At 39.6% G+C, this 14320-nt stretch overlaps 1 protein-coding gene across 6 annotated transcripts in view; it reads right to left on the bottom strand.

Moving 5' to 3' along the window:
- Window positions 1-14320, bottom strand: part of EPC1 (enhancer of polycomb homolog 1) — a 50339-nt gene that overhangs the window by 18170 nt on the left and 17849 nt on the right. For all 6 annotated transcript variants that reach the window (XM_062506849.1, XM_062506867.1, XM_062506857.1 and 3 more), the window contains exons 2-6: window positions 5147-5306; window positions 3033-3178; window positions 2741-2947; window positions 2242-2390; window positions 777-933 (exon numbers count right to left, since the gene is read on the bottom strand). In XM_062506849.1, the coding sequence (XP_062362833.1) occupies window positions 777-933; window positions 2242-2390; window positions 2741-2947; window positions 3033-3178; window positions 5147-5306 (819 nt within the window). The remainder of the gene's footprint in view (window positions 1-776; window positions 934-2241; window positions 2391-2740; window positions 2948-3032; window positions 3179-5146; window positions 5307-14320) is intronic.

Raw genomic sequence — 14320 nt, 5'->3', positions numbered from 1 at the left:
ATCACTGATAAGCAAGTACACACCAGCAATCACAAGGACAATGCTTTACTACCAGTGGAAGAATTCACAGGTTCAAGCCACCTTGACAAATTCAGAACAGCCTCTGGATACTCCTCAGTTACAAGTTGCCTTGGTTTAAAATTCAAATTATACCTCAGCATTTATCCTGTGTTACCTGACCTATTTAACATGCTCAGTTGTTCACACTGTAGCTATGGTTTGTATGACACAAAATTAAAGCCTGCAGGGAGAAAAGTACTTGTCAGCTCCCTAAATCAAGTAAGATTATTTGATATTTTACTTAAATATGAAACCAAATATATACAGCAGGAGAAGAGTTATCAGTGGATCATATTTGAGAAACAAAATAAACCCCAGTCCTCCATATTAAATTAACTACATAGCTTAGAATAATACACAGCATTCACATCGTTAGTTCTATCTTTGTATAGTGTCTAATGATAATAAATACAGTTTTGCTCAGGACATCCTAACTTTATAGACAGTAGTAAAGAAAAATCTTTCCATCCTCCTCCATAAGAACACCATCGCACGTGTCCTTTTATCTGTAGTTTGTCTGAACTTCCTTTATTTCTGTGTTGAGGAATGCTGGTAATCTGTTACCCTTGAAACTTCAACAAAGCCATTTTACTTCACTTACAGCTTTGCGACCCCATTGCCAGTTCCAAAAAGCTTCCTCCCTCCTCCAATCCTAAAATGGTGTATTTTGTATACTTCACAGCACAAACAGTAACTCTGTTATTGACATGACTTACTTTAACTTTATATTCTTTCAGCTCCATAGCTTCCTGGTGTTTAAAAGAACTGCTGTTAGTCACAGGAATGATGGGAATAGCATAAGTGGGTTTAAGCGGCTGTCGCTGTGCCATGACTTCAGACATGATCTCTCCACTGTAGTCACCCAAATTATACCTGAAATCAAAAGAAATTTTATTTGCTGGAATACAACGTCCACCTGGTAAAAAAATTGAGAAATGCAAGTTAATGCTTGCAACTAGGGGTTAAGGAATATCCAGTACATCAGCAAGAAGCACAAAAAGTATTACCCCAGAGAAGGAGACTAAAAACATAGAAAATTCACTGCAATGAATAATGCTGACAGATAAAAAAAAAGGACTACTCTGCAAAGCATCTCCAAAAGGTAATACTGTAAAGAAAAGGAGAGGGTTACCCACCCTCTCCCTTGGGGATCAGTACCATTTAAATAATTTATCACATTCATCACTCAAAGTTTTAAACGGTGAAGCAGAATGCAATATTCATGACTCCATCTTTTGTGTTAGGGAGTGTTTTCTGTAAGTAGATCCATGAAACATTACATTTCAATGTAATTTCATGTGACAAATGCTGAGTTGAAGTGCAGTTCTCTACTATGAGGGAGGTATTAGAGTCTTTATTCAATGGCTTATTTTCTTTAAAAAGCAACTGGAAAAATGGTCATGATTTCTCTCCCCTCGGCTTCTGCTGAAAACGCTCAGGGCTTAAAAGAAGTGCCCTGGTAGAGCCAGTTCAGCTCATATCCCTAAAAACCTAGACTAAAAAGTCAGCTCTGCAGTTTTAAGGCACTGCCTGGGAAGATTCACTTTCAAACATGGATACTTAGGCTAGAAAAGTTCAGATTGTAAGTATCAACCTTAAGGACAACTCCACACCACAACTGTGATTCTCAGTCAACTGGGACAGTGACACTCGCCAGAGCGTTTGGCCCACAGCACAGATAATCAACAGGATGACAAAAGAAGCTCTAGCTGGAGATAACTCTCACATTTAACGCTATATGAAATGCTTGTTTTCTTCAACAGGTTATTAGATCAAGCTTTTTTAGCACAGAATAGAAATAACAAAGTCAAAGAAGGATGACAATGATTGAAACTGGCCTTAAAAATAGCTGGGATTTCTTTAACCTACATACTTAACACACAATTTCAAATGACTTTGCTTGAAACTATGATCTCTCTTCTGGTATAATATACAGAGTAAATACATACATTTGAAAGTATCTACACACATAATAAAACAATGTTGCTTAGTAAAACAATAACCCTCCCATAACAAGCAACTTCCTAATGTTTTCTAGGTTAAATATGAACATGCTACCCTGTAAATGTGAAACAGAGTCTGAACTTATTTTAAAAATCTCCCATTGTTCAAATATTTGCAGCAATCCAAATATGAAGTAGTTTCCAAAGCTTTCTGCAGCAATTTTTCTATAAACATTACCTCTTTTCCATAATTTCCAGTGTTAAGTGCAGCAACTCTCTCTTGCTTTTTTCCCTCCTTTTTATCATCTCCAGAATGGTTACTGCACGACTCAGATCTCGACGCAGCTTCAGCATCTTCTCATAAGAAGCTTCATCATTTTTTCGATTCTGTAGATACACAAAATACGTGTTTACCCACATCATTTAAGTTAAATAATCTGAATTAAAGTAAGTTCTAAATATGCTAAACCAAAAGGCATGTGCATGTTATCAATGATACACAGCTTGCCAACACCCTAAGCAGGTTTAACAGTAAATTTAGTGAAAAAGTGAATATAAACTTTCATTTAATAGTTGGACTAAAGCCACTATGTTTTCTGCCCCTGCAAATTAAAAAGAAATAATTCCATTTTTTATTATGGTATGGTACATTGCAAATTGTTTCTTCACATCAGCAATTTTTTGAAAGAGGGAGTATGAGAAGAAAGAAAAGCTGAGGGAGGCACTGATATACTTACTTTTCGTGTCTGCATCTTTTCTGTTCGTCTTCTAAAAGCAACGTAAGGGTCATTTGTGCTAGAGCCATCTCGTTTTTCCTGCTTCACTGCTGGGATAAGTGAAGGACCTCGACAATTTTTCCTCTTTTTAATCCAGTACTCATACACTTCTCTGATCAATTCATCATCTTCCTTCAGCAACAGCTTGGCCTCCTGCAGGCTGACTGGCTAAATGTAAAACCCAGCATGTCACTTTCATACAGTAATACACAGAGGGTGTATTTCAAATTCTTTATTCAAAGTACCATTGTACCTGCTGACCGCTGCCCTTTTCTAGTCTGTCTATCATCTCCTCAAACTGCAAAGGAGAGATGTCCATTCTTTTCTTCAATTTATTCACAAAGACCTCATCTTCCGAATCCAAGTCATAATCTGGCTGCTCAGCATCCAAACTAAAAGCTAAACAATACAGTGAAAGTTAAAAGTTAGTTTTACTACAAAACAGTTATGTTCTAATAGCATCTAGAGAACACACCACACTTCGCAGTAGAAAACCAAAATTATTTGTTTGAATGCTGTATTAATGCTACTTCCACATGGATGTAAACATTGAGGGTTTTTTCTTGAAAAAAATTCCTCTGTTAGAAATTAGGCATAAAAGTTGACACCTACTTGTTATGGTTTTGCTAACCAATAAAAACTTACTAGTGGTCAAACCAATTAACAGTTTACTATCTCACTGTTTCAGGAAGACATTTTTAGATTCATTAAAATCTTCAATGCTGCCAAGTTTTATGTATTGTATGATCATAGTTCAGACTTCAGCCCAAACACACAAAGGTACTCCTAGCAAAGCATGTGCAGACTTCATTACAAAGATCTTAATATATTCTCATCAATTATTTCTGTGATGTAGATGAGTCAGACTGGTCCAGTATGATCTACCCTATGCAGCAAAACATCTTTAGATACAAGTAATGTCTTGCAGAATGTAAACAGCTGTTTTCCACAGTACCCTACAAAAATGCATCATTCTGCATTTGAAACACAACTCCCATGCCTCATTTGAATTGCTGTGGTTGGAAAGAGACAAATTTCTTTCCAAGTGCACATGTGAAAACACGCATCTATTTTTATTAAACAGGTAGAATACAGTGCAACTTAAAATTCACAATTCCAGCTGTTCAGACAGCTAGATAAGGAAAAATAAGAATGGAAAGTATAATCTTAGTATCAGCATGGAAGACTGCTAGTAGGAAGGAAGAACTTTTTTACAATGAGGGTGGTGAAACACTAGAACAGGTTGCCCAGAAAACCAGCGGATGCTCATACCTGGGAACATTCTCAGTCAGGCTGGACCAGGCTCTGGGCAACTTGACAAAGTTAAACCCCACTCATTGCAGGGAGCTTGGACCTAGATGATCATTAAAAGTTCCTTTCAACCCACGCTATTCTACAGTTCAAATATTTTAAGCCATCACTCGGGCTCAGAATGACATAGAAGTCTAGTATTTAACCAAACTAATTAGGCATGAGATACGGTTCCATGGCACAGATACTACTTTTTCAATTCTGGTCATTACACCATGCAACAGAGTTCTTCAACAGACCATATTTTCATAATTTTTTCCAAAGTTATCTGAAGTAATGTGGTGCTCACATGAAGGGTCATATCCATAGCAAACAGTTGCTATCCTCCAACAAAAAAACAAATCTACAACAAATTTGCAAGTCAGTGATATCAAAACCCATCTGCTTTTAGAAGTAGAATACTTGTACCAGACATAGGGAAATACTTTCACTGCTACTGACATTTCTGGTTGGCTTCCCAATCCACTCTACTGCCATTTTATCCTGGTGATGCTTCAGGGAAAGATACTCTGTGTCTTAGCTATACATAATGTATCTTCCTCGTGAGGTAGATTTGTGTCTGTGCTTGCTGACAAATCTAAATTTCTCTCCAAACTGTTACTACAGAACAAAAATTAAATGTACTTCTTCAGCAAATAGTATTTTTGAACATGTTGAAAAAATTAATTCTCAGAAGTCAGTCCTGATGGGAGCTCAACAGACATTTATGAATACTGTCTTAACTACTAACAAAATTAAATTCTCACAGAATCACTAAGTTGGAAGAAACCTTCAAGATCATCAAGTCCAACCCATTCCCTAACACCTCAATTAAACCATAGCATCAAGTGCCACATCCATTTTTTAAACACACCCAGGGATGGTGACTCCACCACCTCCCAGGCAGACAATTCCAGTACTTTATCACTATTTCTGTAAAAAAAAATTTTAAAAAATTGCCTAATATCCAACCTACATTTCCCTTGGCACAGCTTAAGATTATGCCCTTTAGTTCTGTCAGTTGCTGCCTGCAGAAAGGCTCAATGTAGACTTCAATGAACGAGTTACTTTACTTACGCTGTATGTGAATCAGCTGCTTTGGCATTTTAAATTCTCCAGGATATATAGATTCATAGTACGCAATATTACTTTCTGCTTCTGGAACCGGTATAACCATGTTATCCCTCTTCTCTCCGTAGACTTGTTGTGCTGAGATAGCCCGCTGCAAATGATGTTCCTATAAATAAAAAAGTGAAAAGAACACCTGAGGAATTATTTCAGAGCTCAGCACAGCTCAGGCTGAAGGAGGGGCGTTCCTCCGCGAACGCTCGAGTCGCCGGGCGCACGCCAAGTGCGCGGCCCAGGCCCGAGGGTTCCCCGGCAGGTGGCGCTGTGCCCCTGCACACCCCCACCGACCCCGCAGCTTCCCAGCTCCTCCAGCCGGGCCGGCGCTCACACAAACCCGCACTTACTGCTCCTGGAGACACCTCCCATTGATTAGACATACGGATTACAACAAGCAGCTGCAGACAGATAGCGACTCCAGTACTATCCCGCACTTGCCTTGGCAAGTGCCATTTTACTGCCAGTAACGTCAGAAAACCAGAAAGGAGGCCTTGCCATAATTTCCAATGAACAGCAACGCTTTCTACCTAACGAATGATTCCTGAACACGCTCTCGTTTAGTGCAGTGCTTCCCATTATCCTCCCTTTCCTTCTCCTAATCCACCAAAAAGAAAGTAAAAACGCAACCCATTCTGCTCATAGTTCTGTCAAGACAGTGAGTAGTGTCAGCAGGGTTCAAACAGTTACTCACAGAAACCACACAGCCAGATGTGCGCGTTTGTAAGTGATTTACTGCCAATACAACAAGGTATTTTTTTTCCTCATTAGCAGCGCTAGTTTCTTAAGTTTCTATTCTGTTCCTCCCCAGCTCCTCAGTAAACCAGTGCTACAACAGTTATGCCAATACATCTCCCAGTGAGATGCTATAAATCAGATTACTGAAATATTTGAAAGTAGGAACTGCAGCAAAAGGGTAGCAAGGACAGTTGGTTTTAACATCGAATGTATGATGTTCATCCACATGATCTTGTTATATCCTTGGCTGTCTGACTTCAGTTTAATTACTTTGGTACAATAAGGGTAATTAAGATCTTCTATCTAAACAAAAACTTATAAATAATCAAGAAGATTATAAAACAGGCTCTATTATAAAGTGCAAAGTTCACACAGCCTGAAATTCAACTGTGTTCCAACATGTTTTTCTGCTAAAAAGAATTCACAAGATTGGAGCCTATCCTCAACACAAGCTGCAGATGTTATTTCACATCTCTCCCCTGGTTAAAAAGCTTCTTCACAGAAAGAGAGAATCAGGAAAATCACGAGAATAAGGCATAGCAGAGTTGCAAGTAGAATTCACTGCACTGGTTTTGATCTGCAGCATTTGTTAAGTCCAGGCACACAGGTCACCTAGGAGGTGGGGTATGGACAAACTAACCTATTTTCTACTTTTTACTGAACTACTGCTGTCAGACACCTCAATATTTTGTAAACTGTAATAATTCTTCAGGATTACACAGCTACAACTTGTTTCCTAACAGGGAACTAAGCTTTCTCTTAACATAGCCTAGCAGGATTCTGCATCAAATGAATAATAATAGCCAATGCTCTTTTAGTTAAGCAAATACTTACTGGTTTCATAATATTAAGATTCTTGGTGTGTTTATCCCAGCTTGTGTTTATAAACACACACACACAAAAAAAAAAGCTTTATTTCAGAGAAGGAAAGGATGTTAGACACTGAATTAAGATTCCAGTTTCTCTGATCCACCTGATATGGACACAATTAGTAAGTACCGGCAGCCTACGGTTCTTTACTAACAGGTTTAAGTTATGTGTATTTAAAGAAACCCTAACAGTATTCTTAAAACAGAAGCACAAATCATGGTTTTGCCTTTCACCCGAATTACAAAAATACCCAGTATGTGAACAGTCTTCACAAAGCCACATATTATGAAAAGTAACTAGATAAAATTTCCCCCACTGCAAAAAGTTAACCTGCTGCTCACATTTATTTCAATTCACCTCATGAGACATTCCACTAAACAGAAGAAACTAATCAGACATGGCAACTTCTCCTTGTAACTCTATGCATCAAAGTTTTCCTTTATTTGGACAAACCCACAAGAGCAACATTGTCCCCAGCTTCACTATCTCAGCCGGTGGCTCAGCACATCTCTACCCTGGTAACTGAGGTGGGTTGAGTGCTGGCCCAACACCAGTGCACTCAGCAGAATTGCTTACTCATTTTCTGTTGTGAGATAAGGATTAGAAGGGCAAAAGCAGACTCAAAACTTTAAAGAGTATAAAGAAAACTTTATTAACAGAGCTAAAAGAAGAAGAATCAGAATAAACCTTTAGAACACTTCTCCTCAACTCTTCTTTCCTTTCCCACTGACAACACAGAGACAAAATTTGGCATTTTCAGTCAATTTATCACTTCTAAACTCATCTTTCTTCAGTTCACTTAGGGAGAGGAGTCTCTCCTGCCATACCTTGGAGACTTTCCCACAAGAAACAGTCCTTTTATTGTTTTAATTTTAACAAATAGCAGCCACCCGGAAATCTGTAATCCTGAAGTCCCTCCCACATCTTGGTGGTCTTCCCACAATTACCACTATGGGTCATCTCAGCTTATTGGGGTGCAATTTTAAGGGTGAGGTGTTCTAATATAGAAACAAAAGTTCTCGTCTGTCTCTGGGAACAGGCTTTCTTCTTCCATCCCGGGGGCAAGGTTTCTCATCTCTCTTATCTCTCTCTGTTCAAGCTTTGCATTGAATCACAGATACTTCAAAATCTGCTTGCTTCAACACTGGTGCCTCTGCTCAAGGCTGTGGTTACAACACTACACCCCCCCCCCCCCCCCCCAAATGCATTTTATGAGTTACAGGGGAAAAAAAGTCTGATGTATCAATTATATCTTCACCATAGCCTTACAAGAAAATTTCAGACCAAGACTAAGGAATCTCCTCATTCTCCTCCCATTTGGGTTTTGACTCCTCCTTCACTGATCTTGGTGTCCCCATGTTGTTTTCTTTATGTGTCTTAACCCTTTCCTTTTCTCCCACTTGAGAGAGGATTGATGTCTGCAAGTTTCATCTGTGCACTGAAAAAGTATCTCACCTGATACAGCTTAGCCACACTTCAGAGCAGAGCCTGGCCCAGCCAGCTCCTGTGCAAAAGCTGGAAGCAAGGCTCCCAGGGTTTGTTCATTTTAAAATGTCATTTCACAGAGGCATGTTCAGCTTTCTGAAGTGGTTTAAGAGTGTCAGTATTCAAAACTAGCCAGCTGATTGGTTCTGTTGGGTCTGGAGGAAGCTGTTGGCAGTCCTCACACAGAATCACTTCCATAACTGATGGATTTTCTCTTTAACTAAAAACCAAGCTATGTTAAACCACGACAGAAATATATATAAATCAGGTGCAATTGTTAACTCAGAAAGCAGTAATTTTTAACAAGAAAGCATGCTAAATATCTACTATTAACTAACACACCACAGCGTACAGTTTCTATTCTCCACTGTGATTGCACAGCTGATTACTCCCACCAAGATGCAACACCTCATTCATTTGAAACCATAGTTCTCCATTTAAAAACGCAGTGGTTTCCTGAATTTGTCAGAATGATTTTAAATTCAAATCCTAATCAAACTTTCTGGCTGCACTTCATGTTACAGGATGATTTGTATGTAGATACTGTAGCCATTTCTGAAAACACCACCTGGCATTGAAAGACAGACCACCTAGGAAACTCAACAAATGTTTTTATTTTGTCTGTCCATCTATTTACAGATACAGTTTTCCAAGCAGATTTGTTTCTACTACACAACTGCTTCCATTCACTGCACAACAAAGCAGCATCAAAAAGCCTTTTTTTATGCCACTATCCATTAGGTCCTGTGCCCTGCCACAAAAAGAAGCTCAACTGGGTTAACTGGGGTTTGTTCTTGAAAATCTCCAATTAGGTATTCAGAGAGATTAGTATCTTCCAGGTCATCACCAGGGCCAAATAATTTACATTACCCATATTCCTCCAGGAACTGTGGGCAAGATCACTTGTTTGTAACCCTCTAGCTTCCACCTTTTCAACAGTGTGTTAACTGTTATGAGGTTTTGGGTTGGGATTTTGTGAAGGGATTTTATGTTTTGGGGTGTTGGGGTTTTTCGAGAAAAAAAGCACCGTTTAGTGCCTTTTCTCTTTCTTCTCAAACATCATTTGCCCCTCTGAAGTTCTCAAATAGCTGTAAAATTATTGCAGACTGTTTCTTTAAATTCCTGGCATGACTTTCAGATGGGTTAGTCAAGCTCAAAGGCTGTAATTGGTCATGTTAGAATGAAACTTATCTAACAGCCACCACCACAAGGTTCAGTCTTGTGCTTCTTGCTGTCCTTCTCCATACTACCACAGCCTTATGTCACACTGAATCTGTGAGGAGAGCTTAGGGAACCAAATCCACAAAAAGCCATCACTATCCTGTTCTCTCCCCTGGAGCCAGTTTTTCAGACGACAAATTGTTTTCCTGAACTGCCAGGATATGTTTGCAAAGCAGTGGGGAAATGCAGCAGAGAGATGATTCCCTTTGGCAGCAGTTAGCCATTACACCGGCTTAACTGCTTCACTAAATTTAAAAAGCCTTTTTAAAATGAGTATTAAGGACAAAAAACCCCCACTAAGACTCAAACATTTCAACCGCCTCAGTATCAAGTACAATCAAGAAAAACTTCCTCTTACTACCGACATTCACAGAATATTCTCATCTTATTCTACACCTTCATTGCTAGATTGATCTCACCTTGTTACCTCTTTCAAGATACACCTTTCATATAAATACAAACTGTTCACATATTATTCGTCCCTATTAACGAGTTTCCATTTTCAGTGTAGTCACATTTCTTTCTTAATGTACCATTCTGATTGAAACAACATTGAAATACCTGTATTTGTCTCACAAAAACACTCAGCCTGAGCTGCTTAAACACCACAGCAGGCTGCTTTGAATTTTTTTCCGTTTCTATTCCAGCTTGCTTCCCTTGGATCTTTCCATACCATTTCACAACATGCACTTATTGAGGGTAGTTTATTCTCCCTGAAACTGCTTTGCACTTTTACATTTAACTATTTTCAACCTATTAGTTGTGCTTATATCTAGAAAATTTTTCTTTTACAGTTGCTTTCTCTGCCTGACATAGAACGCTATTGTAATTGCAACTTTAGGAGTGCTGCAATGCTAATTTGATCCAGTCATTTCAGAACAATGGTACTGTTCCTCAAACTTCATTCCTTTTACGTTTTACTAATGCTCAGCCAAATTTGCATTTAAAAAAAAATAAAAAAAATCAAGGCGTTCATACAAGAAAATCCTAAAAATCTGCTCACTCTTCCCAGCTCCCTAGTTAGTTCTCCATCAGGTCAGCATCCTATACTGGCTCACCATATGGTCTGACAATGCCAACAGAAAAGGCATAGAGTGGGAGCACTCAGCTCAGAGTGTCTCAGAAAAGGAGCAGCTTTATCACTTTTTGTAACACTCAGCCAGAAACACGAACTGAAGGGCAGCTACTGATCTCTCATCTCTGGTGACAAGTGACAGGACCTGAGGGAACAGCTAGATGTTATGTCAAGAGAGGTTTAGCTTGGATATTAAAAAAAAAACATTCTTCACCCAGAACAGGCTCCCCAGGGAAGTGGTCACAGCACCAGCCTGACAGTTCAGGAAGTGTTTGGACAACACTCTTGGGCACATGTGTGACTGCTGGGCTTGTGCTGTGCAGGGTCAGGAGCTGGACTTGATGATCCCTGTGGGTTCCTTCCACTCAGGATATTCCACGATTCTATGATTCTGCACTATAGTCCTGTCCAGAAACATAACTGCAGTATATTCCTGTCCAGAAAATTATTTGGACAGTTAAAAGCCAAAATACTTACCAGACCAAAAGCTCGATAACCACATTCCTCCCTTAGTTTTCCTCTAATTAAGAGAGTCTACAGGAAAAGCCCAACAAAATAGCAACTCTTTTCTGACTACACAGAATGCAATAAAGTATGATGCACTTCCATAAGCAAAATTATGCACTGGCACAATTTGTCATTCTGTGGTCTTCCCTATTAATTTTAGGATAGTGAGTTCATCCCTTGTGTCCACTCTTACTGCACACTGTATCATCATACATGCTCCAAAACATCAAAGAGTGAAAGAACAATCTAAAGCAAGTTGACAACGACAAAGGCACAAGGGAAATCAAAACACAGCAGAGCAGCTCTCATTACAGCCTAAGGGAACTGGAACTTGCAGTCAGTGCTGCTTTGCAGTGGGGCAATAGGACCTCTCTCAAAGGATAATGCAAGGATATAGGGCTAATTATTTGTCACAAGTTCAGTATTTGCATGTTTGATGCATTTCTAGCACAGTACATTCAAAAAATTTGAATTACAATAATTAGAACACAAAAGAAAGGATTCTGTGATTGTGGCTCAACCTGACTACCAGCAGGCACCCCTGCCTGCAAGCAGAAATACAGCAACTGAGAGTCTTCTTTCACATTTTGGCAAATTCTTATATTTTTGGCAACATGACTGTGGGATTTTTAGTTAGTTTATAAAAGAAAACTGGCACTTACAGAGAGCAGAGGCTTCTTTGACAAAGTATCTACTCTGCAGTACACTCTGGAGACCACATTCCAAGTAAGACAACGACAGCACAAGGAATTAAAAGACTAAGTGACATAACCCATCATTACAGTTGAACAAACCAAAGGGACAGAATGCATATTATCCTTTAAAAAGGGCAACTGAAAAAATGTTACTGCAGTAGCAATGAGTGCACCTTGTCAAGAAATAAAGGAAAAATCCACTTTAAAAATTTTATTGTTTCCTCAAGTATTTCCTCCAGTTATTTCAGAGCTCTTAGAAATAATAATTTAAGCACATTTGCTTATGGAAATTCCCAAAAGAGGCAGCTCTTAAGTCCAGTGCGCAGAACAGAAAGTCTCCCAATACTCCAAGCCTACCCTAAGCAAGGGAGTGGTGTCTTTGCTGGAGTAAGCAAAAGGTGGGGTGGACAAGTAAAAAGTTTTTAAAAGTACTGGTACTCCTAAAAACCACACAGGACTGAGTTCAAGCATGTCAGAATCATATCTCTGCCTCTGAAACAAAACCTATACAAAAACTACAACTGACTGTGTCATTACTGGGAACTAAGGCAAACCACTGCCCATCTACTGGTCTCTGCAGAAGTGCTGATTTACATCAGTACGACTGAGCAAAAGCCTCTCACATCCCTCCCTGACACAAGTGCTTTCCCAAGGCTACCATTTCACAGCACTCGCAATGTTTAAGGTGTAAGAACTGAAAGGGATACCAGATTCCACAGACAGCTCTTAGGTTGGCTTAGAGTTTATGCCCTAAAGCATTAGGTTTGCAACAGTTACACTGAAAGAGATTACAGCTGACACACAATCCAGGCCATATGAACTCCTAGACCTGTCTTTCAATACACATTTTACTTCCTAGCAGCTTATGGTCCAAAAAAACCTCTAAACACACACAAAAAAATCCAACAAAACTGCAGCTCATTTGAATCACAAACACATTACTCTATAATTAAGAACAAATAAGAAAACATTAGGAACTGAAAAAAAAAAACCAGAAGTTGTTCATCATGTCATCAAGAGGTGGTAAACTGGTGCATGAGTAATCTGATTCCAGGCTTATAAGGTAAAGATTTTTGGCTGCTAAATACACAGAGATGATGAAGGTTCTCACATCAGCAACAGTTACTGGTAGAAGGGCAGTAGAGGAAAACACAGCAAAGCTGCTCAGAGACCCTGCTGCAGACCAAGACCTTTCTTTCAGGTTAACTCACTCCAAAACATACAGTAGGGACTGCTGAAGCACTCAAGTCACTCTCCAACCTCCACCTCTGCTTGTTCAGGATACATATCCAGTCTCTCAGCCACATAAGGAACTCAGTAACCTACCTGCCTGATCGGGGAAGACCACCTCTTGGAAGCATGATGGTCAAGTTACACTAGAGAAAATTTGTCTGCAGATTCAATCCAATAATTCTGTCCACAAAGAACACAAAGGAATAAAACACCTGAACTGGCTCATTCTCTTCACCTTCTCTTCCTGTTATCATATCTTAGCTGTCCTGTAACTTCCTAATCAGACACAGTTTATATCCAAGATCAGGAGGAAGGAACTTGAAGAGCAGTATCAGAGAACTATGTACAAAACAAAAGAGGTCTATTTTTTTAATGCCATACCTTATTCTATACTCACATAATTCCTTCTCCCTTCCTAGAACCAGTTCAGGCACTGGAAGCATGTTTCTGTGGGACTCAGAGGCAGTTAAATGCCACCATAATAGAAAAAGCTCACCCAGAGAAAGGCAAGCACCAGCAATGCTGCAAGAGAATGCACAGAATGCACAGCCAGAACACAGAAGCCATCTTGGATCAATGCAAACTGCTCAGAGATACTTCATTTGCACTACTCTTACCTTCAGGGCAGAAAGTTGCTCTAGTGACTTTTAGTACGACTGAAAGCAAAAATGCCAAAAATGCTCAGATGTTCCTGAACAGCAGCTCCACACGTTATTACAGAAGCAATTAGCACAGTAACATACCACACAATTCTGCCTTTAGCTCCTCACACGCAGTCACACCCAACTACTTGCAAAACAAAGACATTCCAAGAAGTTTATTAGAGCACTTGTTTCCAAACAACTACTGCCAAAAAGTTCCAAACCTGACCGAAGTCATACTGATGAGGGCAACCTGAGTCTGCCTTGCAATGCACATATGTCTTCAATGGGCATTCTGGCACAAGATCAGACCCTCAGTTACACTGATCCTTGAGTGAGACCCAGAACCCAACTCTTGAATAACAGCTGATAGATCTGGCCTTTGATAATGGCAAGGCAATAGTTTTGTTGGTAAGCATAACTGCAGCTCTGACCCTGTTGAACTCAAGTACATGAATGTCATGTAAGTGCTAGCAACAGTTTAAATCTGGTCACAAGAAGCACCTATGATCAAAATAGGACAGAAATGGTGGGTCAGCAAAGCAGCCTTCCTTGCTCTACCTACTGATGGGTCCTAAGGAAGACAGCAGATCGCTCCCACCCCTCATCTGGCCCACAAGCAATTGTTGCCCTCCTATCATGACCCTCAGTATATATGGACACA

Source organism: Cinclus cinclus, chromosome 1 (assembly GCF_963662255.1).
Source record: "Cinclus cinclus chromosome 1, bCinCin1.1, whole genome shotgun sequence".
NCBI classification, from domain to species: domain Eukaryota; kingdom Metazoa; phylum Chordata; class Aves; order Passeriformes; family Cinclidae; genus Cinclus; species Cinclus cinclus.
The sequence above is the reverse complement of the archived record's forward strand: the minus strand, read 5'-3'. Positions and strand labels throughout refer to the sequence as shown.